This window comes from Lycorma delicatula, chromosome 9, assembly GCF_047948215.1.
Source record: "Lycorma delicatula isolate Av1 chromosome 9, ASM4794821v1, whole genome shotgun sequence".
Lineage (NCBI taxonomy): Eukaryota > Metazoa > Arthropoda > Insecta > Hemiptera > Fulgoridae > Lycorma > Lycorma delicatula.
In genome coordinates, this window is record NC_134463.1 from 115,740,562 (window position 1) to 115,757,268 (window position 16,707).

The 16,707-nt window shown below is 28.2% G+C and overlaps 1 protein-coding gene across 1 annotated transcript in view; it reads left to right on the forward strand.

Moving 5' to 3' along the window:
- Positions 1-16,235, forward strand: part of LOC142330447 (uncharacterized) — a 95,250-nt gene extending 79,015 nt beyond the window's left edge. Inside the window, exons 6-9 of the mRNA XM_075375688.1 lie at positions 3,012-3,165; positions 10,174-10,442; positions 11,996-12,211; positions 16,105-16,235. Of these exons, the coding sequence (XP_075231803.1) occupies positions 3,012-3,165; positions 10,174-10,442; positions 11,996-12,211; positions 16,105-16,110 (645 nt within the window). The 3' untranslated portion in view covers positions 16,111-16,235. The remainder of the gene's footprint in view (positions 1-3,011; positions 3,166-10,173; positions 10,443-11,995; positions 12,212-16,104) is intronic.
- Positions 16,236-16,707: the final 472 nt, after the last annotated feature.

A 16,707-nucleotide genomic window follows, 5' to 3' on the forward strand; every position in this document is an offset into this window, starting at 1 on the left:
TCGTACTTTTCAAAAAGTTAGCCTTATCATGGATACTGGTATCCTTTGGTGGTTGAGTTTCAATTAACCACTCATCTCAGGAATGGTCGACCTGAGACTGTATTAGCTACACTTAATTTACATTCATATATATCATCCTCTGAAGTAATACCTTACTGTGGTTCCAAAGGCTAAACAGAAAAAGAAAGGCATAAAAGTGGGTTATCGTTTAACTATTTGGGTAGAAATTTGTAATAATAATAATAATTACAGTGTTGGCTTTGGCATCAATAGATCTAATTTATGTCCAATTTATTATTAAATTAAAACAAAATTATTTGCTATATATTGGTGAAATGCCGTACATATAATGATGTCAGAGTAATTTATTAAAATTTACATGAAACATTTAGTCTGATGAAGACAAATATAACTGTTCTCCTCAACAATTTAAATACTGCTAAAGTCTTATTTATAAGTTTGTAAATTGTTAAATATTAGATCAATTGTTTTAAACTGTGGTTAAATTTTTATTTTAGTATAGGTTAAATAGTACTGGTTAAAAGTATATAATATAGTATAGGTTTGGGATAGTTATGACCCTTCCAAAATAAGTTTATATAATATTTAATTATTATAATATTATATTTTAATAATTTGAGAGAGTGTAATTATTTTATTATGATCTATTTGAATGTGCACTAAAGTTTTCTTCTTGTTCTTACTTTGTTCTGTAAAATTTTTCTTTTACTTTTAAAACGGTGAAATTTTAATTAATTTCAGTTTTCACTAGAAATTTAATAATGCCTTATTGGATAAACCCAAATATGTTATGATTTATATTTTTAGAGTTTGTATCATATTTTTTGTGAGTTATTTTAAGTGATAAGTTTTTAAATTCCTTATTCTTATCAATACCATCTTATTTTAATCTTGTAATTCAGTTAAAATGAATATCTATTCTGCTTTTTAACATGTATTTTAATTTGAATTTTTTTTGTGCTTTTTGGGGCTTAGCATGGTGATTTAAATTTAGTCAATTGAGTTCAACTAATTGAATTGTAAAATATAATCAATCTCATTGTTAATTATGTGAATACTATAAAGTAAAAATAGAATAAAGTAAAGATAATGATATTTTAGTTTCAGATATTAATGACATTTTTTTTTGATGATATATATTTATATACTCATTTGTAAGTGGTGTATAAATTAGTTAAACTTTGATTTCGTGACAACTTAATAAATTAATTTCCACTGACAGTTTTCACGGTATCCTGCATCAAATTGATTGGTATTAAATTCTATATCTATTACATTAAAATATATTCTTTTAATTATTTGTAATTTTATTTAAAATTATCTTTTATATTTTGAAATTTTGAATAATATTATGAGTGTACATGTAAATTTTTCTGTCCAGTTTTGGAATGATTTACAGTATTGATTTATATATATATATATATATATATATATATATATATACATTATTATTATCTTTTATGACCACATAGGATCACTTTAGTTAGTTCATTATTCAAATCTCTTCGATAGGACTGTTTGGGCCTTGCGGTCCTCCTAGTAGTTTTTCATACGTTCTGATCTTTGTGCCCCTTTTAATGTTAAAAATGTTCAAATTATGACTTTTTCCTGTGAGTGTGAAGCGAGTGTTTTTGTTCTTGATTTTCTTGTTTAATTTTTTCTTATCTGTGGTGTCTTCTGGTGTAAGGCCAATTTCCTTCAGATCCTCTCTTATTTCTCTGATCCACGTGCATCCTGTCTTGATGTTTTTCGAGTCAAGATTATACTATACCAGCAGTTTCAGATGTGTTGAATCTTGCATCCTCTTGATGTATCCAAAGAATCCTAGTTTCCTCTGACACATAGTATCAGTGATGGGTTCTTACTTTTTGTACATGAGTTTGTTGAGTGTAGTCCACCACTGCCCATCTTTCTGGTACTTTTTATCGATGCAGGTTCTTCCAATTCTTCTTTTGATTTTCTGGAGTCTGTCTTTGATTATTTGTTTAGGTGGAAGAGTGTTTCTGCTGCATAAGTGGCTTCTGCTTTTATAACTTTGTTGTAGTGTCTTATTTTTACGTTTGTTGGTAGGCATTTCTTATTGTAGGTATAACAGGTTAATTTTTGAGCTTTAGCTAGCTGGTTTGTTTGTTGTTGTTTAGATCAAGGTTTTTTTTTTTGTTTAGGTTGTTTGTTATTATTTCTCAGAGGTATTTAAATCGGGTTACCATTTTAATTTTATTACCATTTATGTTTACTTTTTTTAATTGTGTTGGTTTTTGGGGCATAATTTCTGTCTCTTCAAATGATATTTTAAGGCCAATTTTATTTGTAATATTTTGAAGTTCTGTTATCTGTGATTTAACTTCATCGATGTCATTTGCTAGCAGTGCCTAAATTTCTGTTTAGTTAGATTGATAATTTTTATTTTTATCAGTGTCTTAAAATTTGTTTTCTTATATAATTAAAACTTATATTCTGTCAAAGAAGACACTAATTTTAAGTTCATCCATTAGCATTGTTTTCATTAAATAATAAATGTGATAAAGATTGATAAACCATCCCTTGCCGGTTTCTGTTAGATTTCAGAATGCTCTGGCATTCTGGTAATGTTCTTAAAGTATTGTCTATGTATACATAATGTATTCTGTACTGAGAAAGATGATTTATTGGAATTTAGACAATCGATTTGAATTTAAATTCAAAGGCCATAATAAGTTAAAAGTAATGATTTCAAGATAATTTTCTATTGTTATTTTTGTCGTTAAAGAAATTGCAAATTTATGTAAATATGTTTTTTGTTTACCTATTTGTACATGTAAGGTTGTGTTAATCTATTTGTATTTTTATGGTTTAAAATTTATGTAATGACATTTTCATTTGTATGTGATTAATACCTGAAAACAAATTATTGAATAAATAGATAAAATTTCCTATATTTCATCTTAAATAATTATTTTTGTAGATTATTTTTAAATTAAAAATCTGGCTAATGTAATGTTTTGTTTCAGGTTAGACATAAAGAAAGTGATAAAGTAGACCCTTGGACAAGTATTGCTAAATGTAAATGGCAAGTTGAACAACATTTACTTACCATTCCTGGTCTTAATTTCACAATTGTTCGCCCTGCTATTGTGTATGGAATTGGGGATCGTAATGGAATTGGTAATTTGTTTGCATATTATTATTTTTTTAAATTTTGTTACTCTAATTAATTAACTCAGATTTACTGTTCTATTTTTTTTTTCTGTTGTTAGACTTTCTTATTTGGTTTTTGCTGATTAAAATATTATATTATAGTAATATGCTATTGTAATTAGAGTTTGGAATTATCCAAAAAAAATGTAATATTAAATTTTCCACGGATTAAATAATTGAACAACTATGATCCACTAATTATAAATATATTCTGAAGAGATATTATAGATGCCATAACACATTAAGCACTCATTTTTTTTCCATCTCCTGGACCCCAGATATCGAGGCAGTATTTTTATTTTTAAGAACTAAATATCAATAAATAATGGTTACTGTTATTTTTACATACTGAAATATAAAAAAGCATTTTTAATTGATTAGTCCTATTGGCATACCGGCAGAATTTTCATCAGAGCTGCCAATGAGACCAACCGGTCACATATAATTTTTAATTTACATAACGTTCAGTTTATTTCAAACTAATATTCTTAATACTTGGAAAAATAATTAAATTACTATTATTTATCTTGATTATTAGATTTATGATTTAGTTTATTTTTTAGGATTTATCTATTTATTAATAAAAAAAATATATATTCTTTGTTAAGAATATGTATAATTTTTGATTAAATTGTTGGTTTTTCAAAAAACCAACAGCTTTCAATTTATATATCCTGCAGATAACCAAGCTGGAGTAACTAGTGTCATTGTTTGAAGATTGACTGTTTTCACCACGTTTTGTGAGCAGAATATTTGAGAATATCAGAAGTATCTTCTACATTTATTTCTATGCCATCTGTTAATTCAAACTGATGCGAATCTTCAACATTTGAATGATCACTGTGTGATAAATCTCTATTCAGAATCTCTATCTTTACAATCCAAGCAATCTTTTTTCTCGGAATATGAATGCAAATATTGTTTTCTTGATACACAGTGTCTTTTTGCATTCAAAGGCACAAAACATCACTCATTTTTTTTTTTTATAATTTGATAATAATGTAATGAAAATATAACAATTATATCATAACTATTTAAGATAAAAAAAGTTCACTAATTTAATAAAGACAAGAATGAACTTATGAAGAATACAATATAATGAACGTGAAAGCAAGCGTAGAAATTTCTAGCAAAGAATAATGAAATATATAAAACCAATTGCACAATATTACACTTCATTCTTGAATGAACAATGTCACGCACAGTATTAGTTAGGAAGTAACAGGCGTGCTTATAACCAGACAGGTGCCAAAATAATGCGAGTCAACTTGAGGCCTGCTGGTTCCACAGACAGGTGGCACATTGGCAGCAATGTGACCAATTGATTTCATTGGCAGCAATGAACATATTAATTAAAATTTTTGTGACAGTTTAAAAAAAATTGTAGATACTATTTTCCTTACACATTAAGAGTCATAGTTACTGTTCTTACACATTTATTTAATGAATATTCCATCAGTGGGGGCTTACATTGTTTTTACCTTAATAAGAACAGTTCTGTAATTGATTAACAACATTATAGGCCTATGTCATTTATATCTGTGTGAAAATAGGCTTGTATGATATAAATATGCGAGATTTGATAAAAAAAAGTTACGTAGAAGTTTAGTTTTTCTAAAAAAATCATCAATATTGATTTTGTCACCTTCAAAGTACTCCCTTTCTAATTATTATATTTGTGCCAGTGGAATCTTTGAAGCACCTCTAGAATGCAATTTCCAGTATGGTGTTTCAACAGCCAACAATAAACTAAGCACTTAATATGGCTACTCGTGTAAACGTATGTTAGGGACAAGTGTACCAAGACAATAAAAAAAATTGCGACAGTTGGACTTGTATAGCCTGAGAAATATAAAAATTCTGCATATTTTTTTATCAAACCTTATACATTTCTTGAAAACATAGCATATTGATAAACCTTCAGCATGCTTTGAAGAAACTTCTCTTTATTGACGTAACTATTTCCTAGTTTTCAGAAATTACAGCACAGAAAACAAAAATTTCCATTTTTAATTTTTTTGCGATCTCAATAAAATATTCAATTTAGGGCTGCACATTTCAATAAAGATGAAATTTATTTATTGTTGGTTCCAAAGGAACTTCTTACAGCTGGTTAAAATTATAAGTTATTAACTGTAAGCTGATAGTTAAACTTTCATTTTTGTTAAAAACACTCATGTAAAATTTAGGTCCTCAATTTAGAATGTAGAAGGAGGCAGTGTAATACAGAAAAACTGACCTCTTATTCTTGTTATTTTTTAATGATTTTATAAAAAACTCAAATCATTTTGATCATCTCCTCAGAGATGATACCTTTTATATTCAAAAGTAATAATAATAAATAAAAGGACTAAAAAATTTTATGTTTAATATTTAAAAAAGTCATTGGATTGTAAATCTAATTTTATATACTGATAAATCTGTTGAATTGCACTTTTCAGTTAGATGTAGCATATCTGATCCCTGAGTAATATTGCTATTAATGCTAATATAAATGTTTCTGTTGTCAAAAGTATGAAATTTAGTATACTGTTTCACTTTGACATGTCTTTATAAAACATTAAGCTTGTCATCATTATTGAATATTTTTATTATGCACGCTTTTATTTCTATCTGAAATGTAATGATATCTCTTTGAGCTTTTTTCAAAATATGAAAGTGGGCTGTCAAATTGTGTCACTGTTTTGTCTTTGTAAATATGTAGACTGATATTTTGTACATTGTAACTCAGCAAAAGTAGTTTTATGTAAACAAAAGGGCCTTCTTATACTTCTATTTGGATTTTTAATAAATTATTAACTACCAGTAAAAATTAAATTTATATGTATCAAATTACTAATTTAAAAGATTTTCCACAAACTTATTTAAAATAAATTTTAAGATTTTCTTTTACAGAACCAATATTAGTCTGTTAATGTGGTTTTAAATTATATTGGTTGCAAAACTAATTTTTTTTCTACATCTTTGTTTAAAATAATGTATATTTTTTAAATGTCCATTAATGCCTTTTTGATTGAGATATGTCATTAATATGGAATGCAACCACTTGTGATCATTATTATAAATTAATTATGTATTTTATCATGCTGCTCTGCAGAAAGTTTTATTACAATTTCCATTGATTTTTGCTGGTAAATACTAAAGCAGTTACTTTTATATCCATTGAATATCACATCTGGCCAATCCTGCTGTGATTTATAAGTATAATATGTTACTGAACTGGATAAGGTATTTATTTATTGACTGATTATTTAAAAATTATAATAAAACGTCCATATTGTAAAGTCACATTGAAGCGCAATAAAAATTCTTGCGATATAAATTCTTAATATGCTTAACACAATTAAAAAGTTGTTAAAGTGATTCTCACAGTTAAAATTGAGTAGTTATATTTTAAATATACTCTTTTGTGGATTGTTGTAGCCTTAAAAAATTTCATATTCATTTACAGTTTCTATTTTTTCATGCATCAAATTTAAACTGTAATACAATGTTGGTACTAGAGAACAATGTTTAATTGCATTCAGGTATTATGTATGTTTAAGAGAAACTTAAACATACATAAAAAATCTGATGTGGACACCACATGACTTCCTTATACGCCTAATAAATTACATATACACATTTTTTTAAAATGAAAAGTACATAAAATTTTATTTCTTTAATAACTTTGATATTTTTTCATATATATATTTTTTTATTGTTATTATTGAATTATTTATCATAAAAATCATTTTACAATCAGAGGTTAATAATTATTAAAAATCAATATATTTTGATTAAAAAAAAAAAAAATGAGATGAAGTCTGATACGAACTAATGTGGTTTGTAAGATACAAATCTTTCATTAAAATTTTATTTGGCTATAACTCTGGAATCAATGAAAATAAGTACAAAGTATGATATGTCATTGAAAAGCTCTCAACGAGGGCTTATTACTGCAGTTAATAAAAAGTTTGAATTTTGGGCTTTTTTAGTGGACACTTTTGGTTCAGTCAGTTGCAATCAAAATGGGAAGTGAAATGTTATGCTTTGAAGCATTATTTTTTAAATGTTATGCGTTGATTCATTGCACTTTATTAGGGCAAAAATTAAATTTATTGAAAACCATTGGGTTCTTAAATGGCCTGTCTTTTTATTACCTTAATAAACATTATGTAGAGCATAAAACATACCTTAAACATAGAGCATACCTTAAACATAATGTAGAGCAAATGTGAAAATAATTAAAGACAGTCGTTTTGTGAGCGAAACCATGTTAGATGTTGAAATTAAAACTAAATTATTTAGTAACTAGTTGAAAAAGTTCAGCATTTATTTTATTTTTTTGAGCAGTGCTGCCATTAGATAGAGGGAGAACCTCAGGTCATAGTGGTGCAAATGAAAATTAAAGAAAGATGAGTATTTTGGATAGGAGCATATGTACTTGGGAGTTTTATTGTATATCTTTGATGAAACAGACTTCTGTTAAATGATTTCTGGTTCTGATTGCAAGAAATAACTACAATAGAAGTTGATATCCTGAACTGAACAGTATCTGCAATTATGGTAATCAATTTTTGTAAATGTATTTGTTTGAAGTAAAACGGGAAGAAAAAATAATGAAACCTGCATTTATACTTTTACAACCTATAATATTATGGATTATTTATTAAGGTATTGAGAAAGAAGGTACTACTGGATTCCTCACTATCTGATTTCAGTTTACCTCGGCCTTTACTAATTGCCATATACTACTTCTTTGTCTCTGGACCTGCAGTATCTTAAGAAGTATTTCTGAGTTTGTTTCACAGAAATGTACTCATATTTTTTCAGGAACGTATTGAAAAACATCAGAATATGAAGTAACAATAAAAGAATCAGTTTTTACATATTATTATAATATTAAAAAAAAATAAACAAAATTTTGGCTACAGTTTTCATTCATATAGATAATTGCATATCATAGTATTGAATTATGATTGTAGTTGTCAGTGCAAACGTTTCATTTTTTTCCTTATTTCCTCCTCTGGTGAGGAGGAAATTGCCACATGACAAAAACTTTCTATTGTGCAAGAAGTTTTTGACCATGGCTAATAGAAATAGAGGAATTAATTGCTTAAAGACAAAACCTGAACGCTTTTTAACTCACAATAAAGCACTTTCTTATGACAAGTTATTTTTTAAATATTAACAATTTGATAAATATTAAAGAGTGATTAACATCACTGTTCAATATTTTAATGTTATTTGTCAATATTTTTTCTATTTCTTTAACTAGAGTTATTTTGACATAATACAGTATTTTAGTTTCCCCAAAACTGGCTAAACTAATCTGTTATGAAGTTATATTTCAGTATATAAGGCAAGTTTTTAAAGTAAGGTTTGTTTTGAATTTTCTGTCTAAATACGTGATATAAACAGGTGGCGCTTGCACAATCCAATTGTTTCAATCAAGTTTCAGCTGTTAGCAAACAACAGTGTTGTTATTTTGTTGTTGGTTGTTTATTTATTCATTTATTGATCTACAATTTTTGATCCTGCCAAGTGTGAAGTACAAGGAGTAATCCAGTTTTGATGCCCAAAAAACAATTCTTCACAGATAAATTTACAGAAATTCACAGGTAAATTTGTGATATTTATGGACTAAATATTATGAGTATCAAAAGTAAAACAAAAATGCCAAAGTAAAACATAGATACCATTCATTTTGAGAAGGGTAAATGAACATACATGATGAAAAATATAGGAGACAGTTGTTGATAATAATAGATGATTTTATTGAAAAAATGACTAAAAGATATGAAAAAACTGGCGATTCACCATGTCACAGTTGTATTTGATGTTTTTCTGAAGTTTCGTGACCTTTATTTATCAAGTTTTGATTGAAAAATTGAGCTATAAAAAAAAATTGGGTGCCAGGTGGGTGCTAAAGATGTTAAACAACATATACAAGGAGAAAAGTTTTACTGCAGTGTATGAATTTTTGTGGCATTAGGAAAATGAAGATGATAAATTGTTTGATCGCATTGTTACCAAAGATGAATCCTTTATTTCTTATTTAAATGTCGAGACAAAGCAGCAGTTAATGCAGTGGTGGCATTCAACATCTCCTGTACCAAAGAACTTTAAAAGAAAGTTCAATAAAAAAGCTTGTGGTTCTGTTTTTTTTGCGACAAAAGGGTATCTTACATTTCAAATTTAGTGTTTGCCGAACTACTGTAAATGTTGAGATAAGTATCATGAAACATTAAAAAATCTTAGGAGAGCTCTAAAAAACAAATGATGTGAAATGCTAACCTGCAGGATTTTGTTTTTGCTTGACAATGCTTGGGTAACAAGGCAAATCAGACCGTGAGCAATTGAAAAAATTTCATTGGAAAATCTTCAGTCATCCATCCTATAGCCCTGATCTTGCTCCCAGTAATTATTTTCCTTTTCTTCAGCTTAAACAGTGACATGCATCATAAAGCTTTGATGACAGAATGAAAAATTGTGCTACTGCTTGGTTTATGTCACTGGTGCAGAATTTCTTGAAGAGGGAAGAAGTTAGTGACTGAAACGCTATGAAAAATGTGTTAGGTTGAAGGCTATGTAGGAAAGTAGTAGTAATTATAGTTTTTATGCGTAAGTAATATAGTTTGTTCTTGTTTTTCAATTTTGTTTTTTTTTCATAATGGACCTTACTTTTATAAACATACCTTGTAATTAAGTTAATTAAAAGAGATTATTTAAGTTAAATAGCTCTTCTTATTAAATACTAAAAAAAGGTAATAACATATTTTACCCCCGCTGTATAGCTATTCAATACAAATTTCAAATTCAGATTTTTTAAGTCTGCTCTGTTATAGCCCATGAAATTGAGAATATGTTATTGTTTAAATTAGAAGCTGGACTCAGAATTTGTTTACTTTCTTTACAACGTGTATCTTGTATTATAGTATTTTCATAATTTTATTTAAAAATTAAACATTCTTTAAATTGATTATGTTGCAGCCCCAAGACTTGTGTTAGGTGCTATTTACAAACATTTAGGAGAAAGTATGAGATTATTATGGAGTAGAGATCTAGTTATGAATACTGTGCATCTAGATGATTTGTGTCGTGGGATATGGTATTTAGCTCAAAGAGAAGATACATTATCAGAAACATATAATATTACTGATTGTGGTCATACTACACAGGGTGTTATAACAGATATTATATCTGAAATTTTTAATATAAACCATGATTATTGTGGGAATGCATTATCAAAGGTTGCCAAGGTAAGGTTTTATTTATTTTTTCTAATTGCAATGAGTTGTAGAAAAAGTATTTTCTAAACCAGTAAACATCCTGAAAACCAAATTTTTTTTATATTTAGTGTAACGTATTTGATGCTAAGGCTTCTGCTAAGTATATTTCCCTTCTGTTAAAAATTTTTAATTTTTTTAGCTATACAGCAACAATAGGTTGATCCCCTGTAACAGTTACTGTTGGATGTAATAAATTTTGTTGTGCCACGCTTGAGCAGGACTTAACCTGGAATTTCCAAATATTTTTATTTGAATTTCTGATTGGAATTGTTTATTAATAACATTACTTACTATGGGATCATGGTTTGGAATATTTATAAATTAAAAAAAAAATCGCTGTACCTATCTACTGATTCATTCATTGCACATTGACTGCAAGATCCACCTAATTCCATTGATAAACTCAATCAATCTGAAACCAAAATCATTTTATCTACTGGAATTATGTACTCGTCACTGAATGACCTCATTAACTGATTATAATTATTGTAGGCCTAAATTTACTTATTATAGAAATTATGAATAATATGCATAATTATCTATAACATTTTTATTGTTTAAATCTTTTCATTGATTTAGTAAACAATGAAATGTAGATTTTTTCAAAGAAAATATAGACATCAAAAATTAATGTCTCAATTTTATAATAAAAAAATTCTGTTATCAGTGGTAGTTTTTCTTTATTTCATTTAGATAGTCCAGCAAAGATGCATAATATTGCTGGATTTTCATTTTACTCTTTCTCCAGAAAATCAGTTAAAATAATATCATGAGCCTGCCAATAGACAGTGGCCATCATCTTTCTTGTTGAGAAACAGTTTTTGCCTTTTTCTTGCAATTCCCCTAACAGTAACTTATTGTTTTAATTGTTACTTATTTTCAGATGGGCAGTATGTATCCAATTTTCATCAACTGTTATGAAAGAGCACAAAATTTCCTCCCTCTTATGTCAAAAAGTCTCAAAATGTACTTGGAAATTCATTTACGCTTTTGATGAATTTTGAGAAAACATGACACCCATCTTGCAGACTGTTTTCTCAAAATGTACCAAATTTTGTAAAATGTGATGCACCCATTAGTTAATTTGAGATGTCTATTGTCTTAGTGATCTCATGCATCTTCTGCCTTATAAGTGTGTGAGATCTGTTTTTTCATAATCATATTTTTTCAGTATAGCAATGGAAGAATATTTTTTAATATTCTCTGTTGTTGTAACTTCGACATGCTGTTGGAATGTTCAACACTGTTTTTGATCATACGACCATTTTTTTTATTTAACAACAAATGAACAATGAAAAAATTTTTAATTACTGAAAAATTTAAAATAACAGACTAAATAAAACACCATTTTAATTATATTACTTAAAGTTTTATAAATGTGAAAATATAATGTTATAATAATAATAATAATATTATTTTATAAATGTTATTATTTATTTGCATCATTTTCAAAGATTGTATAAATAACTTTGCCGGTTGTAATCTTATACTCTTATTTTTTTATTTATCATCTTTTTTTTTAGATTGACTTGTCATCAGTTGTTGAAGATGTTAATGATAAACATCTAGGTCCCTGGGCTGAAACATGCTCGCTGAACGATGTTGAAAATACTCCATTATCGCCTTATATTCATCAAGAATTGCTTGATAATAAGCATTTAAATCTCGATACCAGTAAATTAATGGCTACTGGATTTACTTTCACTGTACCTACACTGAAAAAACAGGCACTGTTAGAGGTTTGTATCTGTTTTTTTTTTTATTACTCTTTTTGGTACAAGTCTTGTAATTTATTGAGAATATTTGTCTGTGTTTTTGTTGTCTTTTGTAATGTTTAATATTTTTATCACTTGCACAATTATAATATGATGGGTTGAATTTCTATTTTTTATCAGAAATAATTAAAGTTAAAAATCTGATATGAATACCACATGACTTCTTTGTACGCCTATTAAATTACATATACACATTTTTTTTTAAATGAAAAGTTCATATAATTTTATTTCACTGTTAACTTATGATTTCTTTTTCATATATTTTTTTTATTGTTATTATTGAATTATTATTTACAAAAAGTTTTTTTAATAATGTTTAATAAATATTTAATATTATTAATAAATCATTGTATTTAAAAAAAAAAGGAATAAATGAAGTCAGATTTGAACCGATGTGCCTTCTCCTTGAAAGATCCAAATATTCCATTAATTAAAATTTTATCTGGTTATAACTCTGAAGCCGATAAAAATAAGTACCAGTTATGATATAGCGTTGAAAAGCTTTCAATGAAAGCTTATTACTGTAGTTAAGAAAAAGCCCAAAATCAAATTTTTTTGGATTCTGAACTTTTTTTTGAACATTCTTGGTCAAGTCGATTGTAATCAAAAGCGAAGGTGCACAGCTAGATGTTGCAACTGACCTAAATCCAAAATTTCAACATTCTACGACTAATAGTTTTTGAATTATGTGAGATACATACGTACGTACAGATGTCACGTCTAAACTAGTCAAAATGGATATTTTTGTTGAAATCTGAAAACCAAAATTTTTTGTGATTACAATACTTTCTATATTTAGTACAAGGAAGTAAAAATAACTAAAATTAATAATTAAAATCAGAAATGATTTATAATGTAGCAAATTATGGAATACGTAGAAGAGAATTTTTGATTTATTAAATATCAGTCTGCAAGATGTACTGGTACCAAACAAAGATATGTCACCATATTTTTGTAATGTGATAACTTGCTATGATTTATTGACATAACTCAAAGATGTATTATTCAGTTTTAGTTAAAGTATGTGTCAGCATAATAATTATTTAATGGTCATAACTAAATTAACAGTTTACTAAGACACTAAAAGTAAAACATTTTGGTTTGTTTCTGTTGCAAATGATATAAAATTTATCTTGTAACTAAATCACCAAAAATTTTATGTGGTATATCTTTTTGTGAGCTACATTGCAATATTTTATCAAATTCTTTTTTTTCTTTGCCTTAATTGTATTTTGTCATTTCATCTTGTTTGTTTCTCTATCAGTTATTTTTACTTAGATTGGCATAGGTTACAAATATAAACATGTCTGGATGAACATGGAAGTTTTCATTGGTTAAATCGGACTAGCATTTAGAGATATTACACTTTATTAAAAATAATTTTTTTTTTTTTTGAGTTTGTTTTTCTTTGATACAACTTAGCTTACTAAAGTATACAAATTTTTACATTTAAGTTATTTCAACAGGTATATGAAAATTAAGAATATGTTAACAGTGATAATAAGTAAATAAGTAGAAATACAAGAAAAATTTACAATAACATAAAATTATTTAGAATATTCTTTGATTACCAAGGGCATTAGGAAAGTTTTGCAGTATGATGGAATGAATCATCATAGGTGATTACAAGTTAGTGCATGGTTAGACAGGTCCCAACCTGCACTTTTTCCATTCTAGTTACTTTCTCAGAGTCACAGGAGGAAATATTGCTACAGTATGAAAAATGCTTGAGACAGATAGATCTGTGACCTATTACCAAATAGAGGTGTTCTTATGCATTAATGCATCAGCAGATGATGCTATTTTGCAAGATCACCTTCAAATTGGAAAACTTTATGCCCTTTGGCTTTGGGTGCGGCATAACTTCACTGATCATCGGATGGCATGTCATGTCAAAGTTTGAAAATTGGAAATCTTCCTGTGTGAACAGTATTGTAACAGATGATAAAACTTGACCATACTATTACGATATTCTGACCAAGGCTCAGAACAAAGTGTGGGCTTTCAAAGACATGAAGACTCTCGTGACAGTTTGAAAAGAATCATGCCAGATCAGTGAAGAAGAGAATGTTGGCCATATTTTTTAGTGTGATGGAGTTTCGGAGCAAGTCTTGCTGGAAACTCAGAAAACAATTACAGGGAAGCGGTATACTGAGGAATACTTGCCTTAAGTTTTCGAAGTTCTCAAGAAGTTGCTCTCAATCTCAAGGATGAATGCATGGTTTCTTCAATACGATAATGCTCTAAAGTTTGCTCAGAGTATTTGGCAGGAATAAAACTGTTAGAGTACCCTCCCTACAGTCCTGACTCACTCCATGTGACTTCGCACTGTTCTCCCCTAAGTGAAGAACAGTCTGAAAGGGAGGCATTTTATGAGTGATGATTATCTCCTAAGGGCTTGGGAGGATTACATGTACAGATTCTGTTTGGATCACTAGGACCTTTGTCCCATGTGTGCTGAGGAGGAGACCCCTTTTACATGTTTATTTTAGTTGTACACGATTTGAAAATGAACGCCAAGAGATGCTGGAAGTCTTGGGCGCAGAAGTCATGTTAGTCAAAAAGACACTCAGGGAATTATGATAAGAGGACCATAGAATGGAAGGCTATAGAAGATTACATTAAGAAAGTGAATGACGATTACATGCATCAGAGGAAGCTTGACAGCGAATCCAATGCCGAGTGGTGCCGGACCAGACAGGTCTGCGGCTGAGTGCTTAGAGGGCCTCCCAAGCGTGCAGAGGTCATCTTTGCACAATGAGGTTGCGAGCATTCTGCATACTGGCATCTGATGGCTGTATACTTCCCCTGTCAGAGGTAATGCTCCAAGAGCAGTTCCAGAAAGAGGAAGGGGGAAAAAAGGGCTTGGGCGGATGAATGTGTCCAGATCTCTGACAAAACATGGCAGGGTTTCTTTCAAGACTGGTTTCAAAAGATGGAGTAGCATATAATGTGTGATGTAAATTATTTTGAAAAATTATAAAAAATATAGTCATATTGCAAAACTTTTCTAGTGTCATTGTACTTAACTGCTACCGTGGGAAATTCTCTCCTTCAGGTTGGCAAACCTGTCATACATGGCCACCTAGTAATGTACACACTCCATTGTTGTCTGTAAGTTGTCGCATTGTAGTATCTTTGATTATGTGTGAGTTAGTACATTATAAAATGAAGAGGAAAATTGATGTTGCCGCCAACTGTGAAATACTTGGAGTCATAAATTTTTTAAACCATCAAAACATTAAGCCGACTGAAATTCATAGGCATTTGGTTGATGTGTATGGTGATAATGTAATGAATGAAAGAAACATCAGAAAATGGTGTCATCCTCAATCACCAACAAAGGTCAAGCCACAGCCATTTGAATGCAAATTGATGGCCACAGTCTTTTGGGATCAGTTTGGCATACTGTTGATTGATTTCATGCCACGTGGAACGACTATAAAGTTTAAGAGAAATAAAAAATATTTATAAAGTTTTCAGAATAAATTTTTGTACAATGAAACAGTCTTTACTTAGAGATAACCTCTCATATATAGTAATTTTGGGGCACTCTGTATTATTAATTTTTGTCTCATTATCTTGTGCACAATTGGCATGTATGAGTATTGAAGCTGAATGTTTGTACATAGATGTGGTGTGTAATCAATTCATTTATGAAGGTCTGTCTTTTCTCCAATCACATTTAAAATCCTTTTTCTAAACCACTGGCAGCTTGTTGTGGTTATTCTTGAAGAATATCTAAAAAGTAAAAGTTGCAGAGTGAATTGCATGTGTATTTATTATACTTTAAAACAAAAAACTTTTTTTTTAATAAAAAATCTGTTGTGTTTATTGATATGTTTATATTATTTTAGTTTTGATGTAACAAAATAGAAGTTTTACAGAAGGTAAAAACTAAAGGGAAGACAAAGGATGGCAAAAGTTCTTCTATCTTCATGAGAGTCAACTAGTTAAAAATTAAATCATGAATTTAAAACATTTCCTGTCTTAAATGAAATATATTAATATTAAATAAAATAAATATAATAGTGTTTAAAAAATGTGCAAGTCAATAAATTTAGAATGTTGTTTAAAATTTTAATTGTATTTTTTCTGTTTGTGTTTTTTATAAATTGTGAATGATTATGTTGCAATGAAACTCTTTCCACACACACATGTTTCTTGAGTCAACATTGGTAATAAATATTTTGTTATTATTACTATTATTATAAAAAATAATATTACATTCCATATACATCCAGGTAGATTGTATTGTTTGATGGATAATAATTTTTTAAAGTTACCAAATTATAATATAAAGAGTTATAAAAAACAAAGTTTTTTTGTATTTCCATTATTAATAATAATTATTGTTAACATTAATTATGTATCATATTATATATGTAATTATTATTATTGTATTTATTTATGATATGAAAAGGCTGATTTCATTATAATTTAATATAACTATTGTGCCT